Here is a 14,051-nt window from a genome sequence, read left to right as displayed (position 1 = left end):
TACAAACAATTTTCGGGTTTACTCATTTATTACAATCGGCCAAAGACTCAGTATCCAGTAGAACTTTCAGAGTTGATATTGTATACATCTTTGACTTATCCATATTTTAATATATGCGGGAATTTTCTAAGTTTATTACGTTGACACTTTACGCCAATCAAAGGAGAATTGGTCACATACTTGAAGGCTGAAGCTGATGCTTCCACGCGTTATCGCATAGTGACCCTAATTAATGTACCAACCATACTTCTCTATAAATTGGTGTGCCTTAAGCTTCATTCTCCATCTTCACTCCATTGCACTTTCTTTTAAGTTGAAACTCATATATTGCATAAGTAGCAGCTAGATCGCTCTCTTATTTCGTTAAATCTAATTAGTTCAATGAGAAATTCTTTCATTTCCCATGCAAGCACTGCAACAGTTGTGTTCTTGTTGCTCCTTTTGAGCACTACATGCAAAGCGCATCTATCTTCTACATTTTATGACCAGAACTGTCCAAACGGACTAAGTACAATTCGGAATGCTATTAGAACAGCTGTTTCACGAGAACGTAGAATGGCGGCATCTCTAATTCGTCTCCATTTTCACGATTGCTTTGTTCAGGTACGTACTGTGACCTTTGCCGGTTTCTCTAGCTTCTTTCCCCAAATATGCCATTTAAGCATTAAAATTTAAAGGCTACCTTGGCTGTGCAGGGCTGTGATGCATCAATTTTACTAGAAGATGGCGAAAGGAATGCTGTGCAAAATAAGGGTTCTGCAAGAGGTTATGAGGTCATAGACAGTGCAAAAGCTCAGGTAGAGAAGATATGCCCTGGAGTTGTATCTTGCGCAGATATTCTTGCAGTGGCTGCTCGAGATGCTTCCGTTGCTGTGAGTACTATATATAAATCCTCACTCTTCTTACTCTATATATTTGTATGTCTGTCTATTTATGTATATAATGCTAGGGGTACTTCAATAAAAATTTAATATATAATCCTCATCACTAATCAAACATTTATTTTTTATCTCATAATTACTTGTAACAAAAGAGGATAGGGGGATTTGAACCCTTGTTCCACTAATAGGGATCTACATATCAATGACACCAACTTATAAGACTTAAAACATTCACTTACAGGTTTATTGAAATCTGCCAATCACTTTAACATTGTCTCTTTACAAAAAATCAATCATGAAAACAAAATTTTGATAAGAATCTCTTTGGAAAACAGGTTGGTGGTCCATCTTGGTCAGTGAAGCTTGGAAGAAGAGATTCCACCACTGCAAGTTCCTCTCTAGCTGAACAAGAACTTCCAAGATTTACTGACGGCCTTGATAGTCTAATATCTCGTTTTGGTACCAAAGGGCTCAGTGCAAGAGACATGGTTGCATTGTCAGGTTAGAACTTAGAATAAATACAACACCTAAGATATCCTTTTAATCTTTTAGTTGCATGTATATAATGAAGGTCTCAAAGATAAACATACCGTTGTTCTAATACAGGTTCCCACACACTAGGGCAAGCTCAATGTTCTTCATTTCGTGGTCGGATATACAATAATGCGAGTGACATCGATGTTGGATTTGCTAGCACACGAAAGCGCCGTTGTCCTGCTACTACGGGAAAACCTGGGGATTCAAACTTGGCACCACTTGACTTGGTGACACCAAATTCTTTTGACAACAATTACTTCAAGAATTTACTGCAAAAGAAGGGTCTCCTTCAATCGGATCAAATCCTTTTTAGCGGAGGAAGCACAGACAGCATTGTCTCAGAATATAGTAGGAGCCCTGCCACTTTTAAGTCTGATTTTGCATCTGCCATGATTAAAATGGGAGATATCGGTCCTCTCACTGGTTCAGCTGGGCAAATTAGAAGGATATGCAGTGCTATAAACTAATTCTTGCACAATTTCAATACCTTGAATCAATTAAGTTTAGATTCTTGTTCTATTATTCCTCCGGTCTGTCAATATTTTTGCGTGTGATTCATTGTTTATATTGTGGCAATCTTTGAATTATTCCAATTGTGAAATTAGTGTAAAAAATTATTGTAATGTGATTCATTATATTAATTGTATATTTTTTTTAAGAAACCTTACATTTGTTCTAGAAAGATACATATTACATTTTTGTGTGAATATATATATATATATATATTTATTTATTTATTTATTGAATAGCATTCAGTCATAGTTATTAAATTCGAACTGGATATTAACACAATCATAGTGAGTTTTATATTCCTTACTACCACCCCACTCTCCCTTCAAGGCAGAATTTCTTTCCCCGGCCCCGTTCTAGTGGGTACGCGCAGGTATCTATTTCCTGCCACACTCAATTTTGTTTATATAAAAGTTAGTAAAATTTAATTATAAACTTGTAAAATATCTAAAAACAAGTTCTAACATTATAAAACCTTCTCAGAAAAAATAATAATAGAACAATTCAAGTATTAAAAAAAACATTAAAAATTCAAACACAACAATACAACAGTTAAAATTTTAAAATTTTAAAATTTAAAACATTAAAATTTAAACTCCTTATAAAAAAAAAAAAACAAATCAAATGACATCATAAATTTATAGTTTGGAAGATAAAGCACATTTATATGCCTTATAAAAAATTCCTATAAGAATATTTTTAAAATTTTAAAATATAAACAGCTCGAGTTCAAGGAAAAATGTTAATTCCCATCCCTGCCTCATTTGCTTTGCGGTGTGGATAAAACCCGCCCTATTGGGAGCGGGTACCCGTGGGGGCAAGTTTGAATTATTGACATCACTATTTAAAATTCTATGTTTTCATTTCACTCCTTATTTAGAAAATAGTAGTACAATGGACCTACAAAAGTCATTTAGTATGGAATTACAAAAAGGTGAAAACAGCCCGTATGGGTTACACGGTTGCAAAAAACCTAATGGCTTGCTAGTTTTTTTTTTATTTTTTTTATTTTTTTTGATTACAAATGGCTTGCTAGGTTTTACTAATTCTATAGCTAGCATAAGTGGTCTAATTAAACAACTAGATTTGCTTAGGTACAAGTTCATTACTAATCCAATCAACGCGATAGATTATGGTTTAATAGCTATGCATTCAATTATATTTGTCTTGAAAATTGTCGAAATAGCAGAAGTCTTTATATCAATTTTTTGTGAGCATGGAGTTTATGTTAAGTAAAAATAGAATGATTAAAGAAACAATTACACATGAAACACATATTTATGTGGTTCCATAAGAAGCGTTTAAAGAGAAAGTTTCACTAAAAAAACAAGAAAATTACAAAGGTGATACAAATGCAATCTCACAAAAGCCAAACCCTAAATACAATAAAGGAACTGTCTCTCACTACAAGAATTCCTAATTCTTTAAACTTGACATGCAAAAGGCCAAAGTTATGTCCTCTCTCTCTCTCTCTCTCTATATATATATGTGTGTGTGTGTGTGTGTGTGTGTGTGTGTGTGTGTGTGTGTGTGTCGTGCTATAGGTCGAGTATAAACATATTTGCAAAGTCATTTAATTAGTTAAGTCCTATTCTAAATTGTGCACAGGATTAAAAGATTCAAACCATATTATGCCGGACCTCAACAAATTTTCACCTTAGTTTGAATTTGGTCGAGCCACAAGACTGAAACTCCTTTACCAACAAAGCCTCTATAGGCTATTGATCATTAGTATCATAGATGGCAATCACCAATCACTTGTACAAAGGAACCAACTGAGTTCAAGCCTCACAGATGAGACTTTTTATGACAAGAGAGGTCGGTTTCAATATAATAAGTTATATGGTAGTTTAAATTGCTTAGGAGTTATCTTTATCTTAGCTATATTATTTGTTATCTAATATTTCAATATATTTTAAAGTATTTGTTATTTAGTAGGATAGCAATTGTAGGAATTATTTCTATCTTTTAGGTGTTGATTTGTTTTAACATTCACCTATAAGCCTATATAAGGCCTTTTATGAACAATAAATAGATATCAGAATATTTTAGTAAAAATCAAGGTTTGCTTGTTAAGGAGATCCTGGTTATTCCTTGAAGTATAATCAGAAATTTCTTCTTATTTACCATTTTTATTTCTGAAAATCTCTCAATGTAACCATATAGCCCCCTTGCGAGAACAGCGGTGTAGCACGCGACTGCGAAGGGGGTCGTTTCAAGACTCCTCTAGCACCTCCATCAAAGCCCCTAAAAATTGTCAGACTCATAGGCTACAACCACAATAAGAAACTGACTTATTCATCATTTTTTTGTACTCTGAAAATATCTAATAATTTTCCTTCAAAATAGAATTCGCAACTAGAATTCCACATATTTGTGCAGAGAATTTCCTTGATGATCGCCCTTCCAAACATGTGTAGTAGTGCATTCCAGATTTGTTGGTTTGTTGATGTTCCTCTAGAAAACCACAAAATTGTGGAATGAAATAATTGACATCAAAATAACATTATGATTTCACTATAAAATCAATACTTTGTCCCTTCAGTGGTGGCCTTAGTGACTGATGCTAAAGCCCATGTTCTTCCCTCTTCCCTCTTGTTTTGGGAACATTAATAGATCAAAGTAAATTAACTTCTTTTTAGGGGGTTTTTTATGACCATGACATGGATCATGTTTTGATAAGCTAGCAACTAAACCCTGTATTCTTTTTTAGGTAATTGATGGGTCACTTGTTGGCCTCTACCATTGTGTTTTCTCTAATGGTTTTTTTACTTAGATAGTATTCCTTGGGATTTCTACTTCTTCGTCACCTTATTGCTGTCTGATTCTAATTGATATATATGAAATCTATGACACCATGTACCACATGATTAATCTATTTATTTGGTTAAAATTAACAAAATTGTTTAAATTGGCATAATTGAACTTAATTGATTAAAATTGTTGCATAATATACAACTAAGGTACAAATTACTTATAAAAGTTTAACAACGGGTATTTGGGTGGGTTAATTAAGTTTATTATGTAATGTTTTTCTCCTTTTATTTTATTTATTTAACTGGTGACAAAATTTTATTTTTGGAATTTTCATTCACTCTTGTCTGACCATGAGGGCAATTTCGGGGTAATGACAATTTGGCAAGCACATAAGTAAATTTCGTACTTGGCTTTGTCAATATAATAAGTAATAACAGTAACACCACTCTTACCATACAAATACCTGTAGAATATGGCTTGAATTAGGAGTTCGACTAATTGTTGGATTTGGATAATAAAGGAATTTTATTCCCTTTGGGTTACTATTGTTTGAAGTTATCAAGCTCTATTAGAAGTCTTGTCTACCACCTGATTTTGAGTTCTATTTGGAATATGAGTGATTTTCCTTTTCTGTGTGGAAAAGAAGTCTAGTCCTTCTTGGTTTTGGATATACTAGTTGACTTAAGTCTCCTATATAAGCATAGTGCTACTACAGAAAATTAGAGAGAGAGAGAGAGAGTTTTGTGAGAAAAAGGCTCTCTTTTTGTTTGGTTATTTGATATTTGTGAGTTGCAATTGCAAATAGTGAGAGAGGTTTGTTACCGCTTGGTTTTGGTTCTGCGGTTTGGTGATTTGCTCTCTCTTGATGCGTTGCAACTTTTGGATTTGCTTTGTGGCTCTCTTTTTGGTTAGTGCGCAATTGGCATTTGGTATTTGTTATTCATGTTTGGTATTTGTGAACCTTTGGTTCTTTGGTTCGTATTTGGTTCTTTGGTTTTGTATTTGTGAGAGAGAGCTATTTGGGTGTATTTGAGATTTGGATTTGTGAGAGTGCCTTTACACCAATTTGTATTATCCCAAATTTGATATAGTGAAATTTGTTTGTCATCGCCCGTGGATGTAGGCTACTGCCGAACCACATAAATCTTGGTGTTCTGTGTCTATTTTCTTTTGGATTAATTTTCTTCATTCCTATTGTTAGTTTGTAGATCTTTCTCAAGCCTAAAATATTTTCACAATCAATCTTGGTAATTTGAGTTTTCGCTATTTTACAACAAACTGGTATTATAGCCAGGTTCACTACCTAGGCATTTGGATTTGTTCTCTTTGGAGATTTTGGTGATTGGTTCATGAATTTGATTATTGGGGAGAAAGATGTCAAGTGATTCCTCTACAAAATCTTTGGTGGATTCTTTTGGAAAAGGTTTGGCGAAGTCTTTTGTAAAACCTTTGATGGTTTCTAATGCCAAATTTGAAGTAGAGAAATTTGATGGAACGAATAACTTTGGAATGTGGAAATGTGAAATTATGGATGTCTTGGTCCAACAAGAGTTGGCTATTACTTTGGAAGACAAAATTGAAGGGGTGTTAGACAAGGTTGGGAAAAGATTAATAGACAAGCTTATGGCACTATTCGTTTGTGTTTGGCCAAGAATCAAAAGTATTTTTTTATGAGGGAGACGTATGCTAAAGAGCTTTGGAAGAAATTGGAGGACAAGTATATGACCAAGAGTGTGGAGAATCGTCTCTACTTAAAGAAGAAGCTCTTTCGTTTCCAATATTGTGCAGGTATTTCTATGTCTGAGCACTTGAATGATTACAATAAAATACTTGCTGATTTGCAAAATTCGGAAGTTGATATTAGTAGTGAGGATAAAGCTCTCTTGTTATTTAATTCATTTCCTAATAATTATGATCATCTAATTACTACACTTTTGTATGGAAAAGATGAAATTAAGTTTGATGATGTGTCCAATGCTTTGACTAATAATGAGTATCGTATGAAAGATGGGCAAGCTCAAAGGGACACGATGACTGAGGCTTTGATTGTTAAGGGCATATCTAATGATAAGAAACTCGAGAAAGATGAGTGTGCCTATTGTCACAAAAAGGGGCATTGGAAGAAAGATTGTCCTTTGTTGCAAAACAAGGACGAGAAGGATTCTAATGCAAATGTTGCACATGATTGTGATGGGGATTCTAATTTTGCATTGACTAGTTCATCATTTGTTTGCCATTCCAATGAGTGGGTTTTGAATTTAGCTTGCACCTTCCATATGTGTCCGAAAAAGGAATGGTTTTACAACCTAGAAGAGTCGGAATTTGGTTCAGTCATCATGGGTAATGATCAAATCTGTGAGATTTTGGGGAAAGGTAAAATCAAACGGAAATTGCATGATGGAACAATTCGATTTCTGAATGAGGTTCGATGTGTACTGGAATTAAAAAGGAATCTCATCTCAGTTGGTCTATTAGAATCCAAGGGTTTCAAGATTGTTATGGAGAATGGAACATTGAAGGTGATAGGCCAAGAATGTATTGACCCTTTGTGATAAATTAATTGATTAATTAGCCAAGTTAATTAATTAAATCAATTAACATGCAAAATGCGTGATAGCACAAATAAATCACCAACTAAGTTAATATGCAGTGGAAAATAAAATTGACTTGGTGATTTGTTTACGAAATAGAAAAAACCTCCAAGGCAAAAACCCCACCAGGTGATTTTAAGGTCACCACTCTCGAGAATCCACTATTATCACAACACGTGGTTACAAGTAAAGGAATCTTAATACCTTATACCAACCTGCAGTTAAACCCTTACCCCAATACACAATTGGACTTATTCTGTAGTGACAATCTCTCATTTTCAATGCACGGCTCCTAGTACATGACTAACCAATAGATGTGCGTATCCCAGTACGCGACTTAATCACCGACTTAAGAAAGATGTTGGCTGCAAAGTTCTTCAGTTCATCAACACGATGAAGATCATAAAGCTCCTTAGTTACAAAATCCAATGGCGTACAAACGTAGTAGCTTCTTCAAGGGAAAGATGAACTAGGGAAAATTCTATCTCCAGTCACAATTTGCATGAACAAAACTTTGCTCTACACTTGTGCAACTGTGCCACCTTTGACGGACCTTAAAATAATCCTTATATATGTTTAAGGTTGTGAGAAAAAAAAAAGGCTAAACATGTACACACAGATTGGAGTGAAATCAGATCCGAAAAACTGATTTTCATAAATCTCGATAGACAGAATATCTATCGAGCAGTTGTTGAGCATCGGGCTAAAGCAGACTTTTAAACCTCGATAGATGCTATCTGTCGAGCTAGCTGTCAAGCTTTAAAATCTAGCACTTCTTCACTTTTTTCTTGGATAGATTTGCATGGTTTCAATACTCGAACTTGAACTCTTGTTCCTTAAAGTATTAAACACATCTTAGATCTAACCAATTATAAATAGAGTGCATTTTGTCAAAGGATTAGCCAATTCTAAATGACATATGTTCCTAACATGAATCACATATTTCTTAACAGAAGGTACAACATGGTGCTTTGGTAGTGATAATGGCCACATGTCGTAGAAACATGTATTTGCTTAAAGGGAGTATTGTTGTAGGTGGAGTAGCGATTGGGGAGGTTATTTCAGATAATACATTGTTTAAGAGTGCCATGAACTGCTAATTTGAAGTTTGTAGCCTTGTGCTTTGGAGAAGCAAACTAAGGTCAAGTTTGGTACAATAGTTCATCATGCTAAGGGTTTGCTTGATTATGTACACACTAATGTATGGGAGCCTATTAAGGTCGCTTCTTTTGGAGCTAGGAATCATGATGTTATCTTATGTGGTGACTTGGTGAGTAAGACTTTGCATAAGTTCAAGTGTTGCTTGGACTTGTTTGGTATTTGCAATTTGAATTAGCTCTTAAGGGCTTTGGTGGTGGCGGCAGATAAGTTTCGTTTGTGGTGAAATGCACTTTGTTTTGGACTCTTATTTGGATTTGGCATCGTCTTTGGGTGCATTTGGTGTCCATTGACGCATTTGGAAGTGGTTTTTGGATAATTTGCACTTTTTTCTATTTAGGCTCTGATTTGATTGAGTGCTTTGAATTTGTGGTTTAGGAGATGTCTTGTTAAGGTGGAGGCTTGTTAAGGATTTGCATTTGGTGGTCTGCTAAATTCGTTTGTAAGGCTAGATGGAATTCAAGCCAAGGTGGAGATTTGTAGAATGTGGCTTGAATTAGGAGTTCGAATCCTTGTTGGAATTGGATAATAAAGGAATTTTATTCCCTTTGGGTTATTGTTGTTTGAAGATATCAAGCTCTATTACAAGTCTTGTCTACTACTTGATTTTGAGTTCTATTTGGAATAGGAGTGATTCTCCTTTTGTGTGTGGAAAAGAAGTCTAGTCCTTCTTGGTTTGAGATATGCTAGCTGAATTAAGTCTCCTATACAAGCATAGTGCCACTATAGAAAATTAGAGAGAGAGAGTTGTGAGAAAAAGGCTCTCTTTTCGTTTGGTTATTTGATATTTGTGGGTTGCAATTTAGAATAGTGAGAGGTTTGTGTTCACTTGGTTTTGGCTCTACGGTGTGGTGATTTGCTCTCTCTTGGTGCGTTGCATCTTTTGGATTTGCTTTGTGGCTCTCTCTTTGGTATTTGTGAACCTTTGGTTCTTTGGTTTTGTATTTGTGAGAGAGAGCTATTTGGGTGTCTTTGGGATTTGGGTTTGTGAGAGTGCCTTTACACCAATTTGTATTATCCCAAATTTGATGTAGTGAAATTTGTTTGTCGTCACCCGTGGATGTATACTATTGCTGAACCACGTAAATCTTAGTATTCTGTGTCTATTTTCTTTGGGATTAATTTTCTTTGTTCCTATTGTTTGTTTGGAGACATTTCTCAAGCCTAAAATATTTTCACAATCAATCCTGGTAATTTGAGCTTCTGCTATTTTACAACAGATACACTAAAGATTATCCGGTGGATTCCAGTTAGTTTAATTCATAAAGTCTCGAATGGTTGAATAAGAAATATGGGATTCAATCTCCGTCTATACAAAAAACTAATTGGTACCTTGGTCTGATGATAAAGAACAATTATTAAGAGTGAACACCATAAATTGAAATTCCCTATAAAAAAAACATATATATCATCTGTGGTACAAACGTAGGACCAAATAATCGCGTTATAAACATCAATTTGGGTTGTTCATTAATTACAATCGGCCTAAGACCCAGTATCAAGTTGAACCTTCAGAGTTGCTATTATTATAATATTTGACTTATCTATATTTTAAATTAAATATATGCAGGAATTTTCTAAGTATATTAGGTTGACCCTCTACGCCAATCAAAGGAGAATTGGTCACATACTATTTTGAAACTGATGCTTCCACATGCGTTATCGCAAAAAATTAATAGTGACCCTAATTAATGTACCATATATACTTCTCTATAAATTGGTGAGCTTTAAGCTTTCTCCACCATCTTCATTCCATTGCACTTACTTTCTAATTAGTTCAATGAGAAATTCTTTCATTTCCCATGCCAGCACTGCGACAGTACAATTCGGAATGCTACTAGAACAGTTGTTTCACGATATGCTTCCGTTGCTGTGAGTACTATATATAAATCCTCACTCTTCTTACCCTACCCTATATATTTGTATGTCTGTCCATATATGTATATAAATGGTAGGGGTACTATATATAAATTTTAATATATAATCCTTATCACCAATCACAAAAAAATTAAAAATTAAAAAATTAAACATTTATTTTTTATTTTATAATTAATTGTAACGAAAGAGGAAAGGGGGATTTGAACCCTTATTCCACTAATAAAGATCTATCAATGCCACCAAATTATAAGACTTTTAAAAACATTCATTTACAAGTTTATTGAAATCTGTCAATCACTTTAACATTGTCTATTTACAAAAAAATCAATCATGAAAACAAAATTATGATAAGAATCTCTATGGAAAACAGGTCGGTGGTCCATCTTGGGCAGTGAAGCTTGGAAGAAGAAATTCCACCACTGCAAGTTCCTCTCTAGCTGAACAAGAACTTCCAAGATTTATTGACGGCCTTGATAGTCTAATATCTTGTTTTCACTACAACAAAAGCGGGCTATGGTGACAAAATCTAGTGAGGATAAACAATTTCGTCACCAAATGATAACATTTAATGAGGAAAAGAAGAATTTGTCACCAAATATTATAAAAATTTTAAAATTGGTGACGAAATCAATATTTCGTCACCAAAGATGTACAAATTGGTGACAAAATATTTATTTTGTCACTATAGGTCATGAAAAAAAGGCAAACCTAGGGTGACGGAATATTCACACCAAAGACTTACTAGAGGTGACGAAATTCTAAATTCGTCACCCAATATTAGGATGTAGGTGTTTTTGGTGACGAAATAAATTTTCGTCACCTATTGTTTAACTAAAGACTAACCAAAGGTGACAAAATTCCATATTCATCATTCAATATTAAGATGGAGGTGTTTTTGGTGACGAAATAAGTGTTCGTCATCTATTTTTTTAGTTTTTGGGGATATTTTGGTAATGTTTCAAGTTTTAGGGGTATTTTGGTAATTTTATGATTTTATAGGTATTTTGATCATTTTTTAGGTTTATGATGCATTTCGGCAATTTAGAGGATTTTAGGAGAACTTTGGTTATTTGCAAGTTTTATGGGCAATTTGGTAATTTTGATTATTGGGTAATTGGGTGGGTTGGGGTTTACCCATAATAATTTGGTTGAGTTAGGTTTGGGTTAGGTTTAATTAGTTAAATAGGTAATAATGGATAAATGGGTAATATCTAAACTATATCGAAAATATTTGCACCTAATAATGGGTAAATGGGTAAGAATTTTTGATAGACCCAAAAAGCCCTCTCAAAAAATCTTATTTGTGATAGCAAAATAAAACCCTCGCAAATACTTGGTAAAATGTGAAATATTTGTGACCAACAAAAAATGCTGATGCAATTATGTGTTATAGCCGTCACAAATACTAATATTTTGGAGGGAAATTTTCCCTCCACACTATTTGTGAGGGACAATTAAAAATCTTTCACAAAAAGTGTATTATTTGTGACAGTTAAAAAAAAACTGTTACTAATACTAGATTATTTGTGAGGGCTAGGATCGGCCTTCACAAATAATCATTAAAATTTCAAAAATTTTGGAGAGAAAGGTTCCCACCAAATTATTTCCTAGGGACAATAAAAAATCCCTTGCGAAAGGTTTATTTTTTGTGCGGGTTAAAAATATACCCTTACTAATACTAAATTATTTGCAAGGATGCAATTGACCTTGGCAAAAAATCATTAAACTATTAATTTTTTTTTGGAGATAAAGGTTATTCTAAAATTCAAAGAAAAGTAAAAGAAACGTATAAACATATAGCACTTTGTATTCTTTAGATGAACCTTTTGTTTACAGTCTAAAAAAAAATCTTTTATATACATCCTATATAAGAAAGGTCTATCCTTATTTTCTAAACAATTGTACCCACAAAAAAATGATAGCACTTTCAACTTCAAAATGGTAGCCTAAAATATGAATTCAATAATAAGTTATTGGGTGATGTAACATTTTTTAAAGTTATATCACGTGTAACTTGAACCCAACTTTATATTTCTTAATTCGATGTGAATTTTGACAAATCTACTGTTAGATTACATTATCTTCATATATTTTTCATGCTTACAAAATTTCAAGATGATCAAAGATTAATAGTCATGTCATTAATCAATTGTCTAGATTCAAGTTTTAGTAGATTAAAATAATGCATAAAATATGAGTTTAAAGATCAAATGGTACATTATGTCTGATTGGCATGAAAATTGGCATGCATGTTAAGACCATATAGAAAATGTAATTCAACAGTTGGATTTTCAAAAAATAAATTTAATAATAACTTATTAGGTGGTATAACATTTTTTAAAGTTACGTCAGGTGTAACTCAAACCCAACCCTAAATTTCATAATTCGATGTGAATTTTGAAAGATCTACCGTTATATTACATTATTTTCATATATTGTTCGTGGTTACAAAATTTAAAAGTGATCAAAGATTAATTGTCATGTCATCATTCAATTGTCTAGATTCAAGTTTTAGTTGTTTAAAATAATGCATAAAAGATAAATTTAAATATCAAAAGGTAAATTATATCTGATTGGTATGAAAATTGACATGCATGTTAAAAGCATATAGAAAATGTAATCCAATGGTTTGATTTGCAAAATATAAATTCAATAATAACTTATCGGGTGGTGTAACATTTTTTAGAGTTAATTTAGGTATAACTCAAACCCAACCCTATATTTCTTATTTCGATGTGAATTTTGACAAATCTAATATTAGATTACATTATCTTCATATATTTTTCATGGTTATAAAATTTCAAGGTGATTAAAGATTAATAGCCATGTCAATAATCAATTGTCTAGATATAGGTTTTAGTAATGTAAAATAACGCTTAAAAGATACATTTAAATATCAAAACGTTAATTCTATCCGATTGATATGAAAATTAGCACGCAAGTTAAGACCATATAGAAAATGTAATATAACGGTTGCATTTGCAAAATATAAATTCAATAATAACTTATCTGGGGGTGTAATATTTTTCAGACTTGAGTGTGATGTAAATTAAATTCAACCTGATATTTCTTAATTCAAGTTGAATTTTGACAAATTTACCATTAAATTACATTATCTTTATATATTTATCTTGCTTATAAAATTTGAATGCGATCAAATTTTACTTTCCAATTCATCAATCAATTGTCTATATTCAAGTTTTAGTAGTTTAAAATAACGCATAAAAGATGAGTTTGAAGATGAAATGATAAATTATATCCGATTGATATGAAAATTGGCATGCATGTTAAGATCACACAGAACATATAATTCAACAATTGGAGTTTCAAAATATAAATTCAATAATAAGTTATTTGGTGGTGTAACATTTTTTTGAGTTACATTAGGTGTAACTTGAATCCAATCCTATATTTTAAAGTCATTGTTTTTAAAAATTTTATGGTCAGAGTATTTCAGTTCTGTTTAGGGTTCTGACAAATGAGCTAACTCTACAAATTCTTTTGGAGTTCATCTAGAGGTCATTGCCATTATACTAAAATTTGATTGGCTTTTAAGTTGCCTCATAGTTCCTACTTTCTACCTGACCAATTCACTTCAAAGCCAAATTATGATTATAGTATAGGAAGAGTATTGTTGATTCCATTCTTATGATAATTTTGAAGTTGGGTTCAGTTAAGGAGGCTGAATTTATTGTAACTACTAATGAGTGTGCTACATAGCTATCTCAATGGGTCTATG

The 14,051-nt window shown here is 32.9% G+C and overlaps 1 protein-coding gene across 1 annotated transcript; it reads left to right on the top strand.

Moving 5' to 3' along the window:
- Positions 1-284: 284 nt before the first annotated feature.
- Positions 285-2,096, top strand: LOC142629389 (lignin-forming anionic peroxidase-like). Its single transcript, XM_075803370.1, has 4 exons — positions 285-603; positions 696-872; positions 1,217-1,382; positions 1,488-2,096. Exons 1-4 carry the CDS (start codon positions 382-384, stop codon positions 1,883-1,885), a joined length of 963 nt encoding a protein of 320 aa, XP_075659485.1. The 5' UTR covers positions 285-381; the 3' UTR covers positions 1,886-2,096.
- Positions 2,097-14,051: the final 11,955 nt, after the last annotated feature.

This window comes from Castanea sativa, chromosome 3, assembly GCF_040712315.1.
Source record: "Castanea sativa cultivar Marrone di Chiusa Pesio chromosome 3, ASM4071231v1".
In the NCBI taxonomy this organism is placed as follows: domain Eukaryota; kingdom Viridiplantae; phylum Streptophyta; class Magnoliopsida; order Fagales; family Fagaceae; genus Castanea; species Castanea sativa.
Note: the sequence above shows the minus strand (reverse complement) of the source record. Positions and strands in the feature narration are given on the sequence as shown.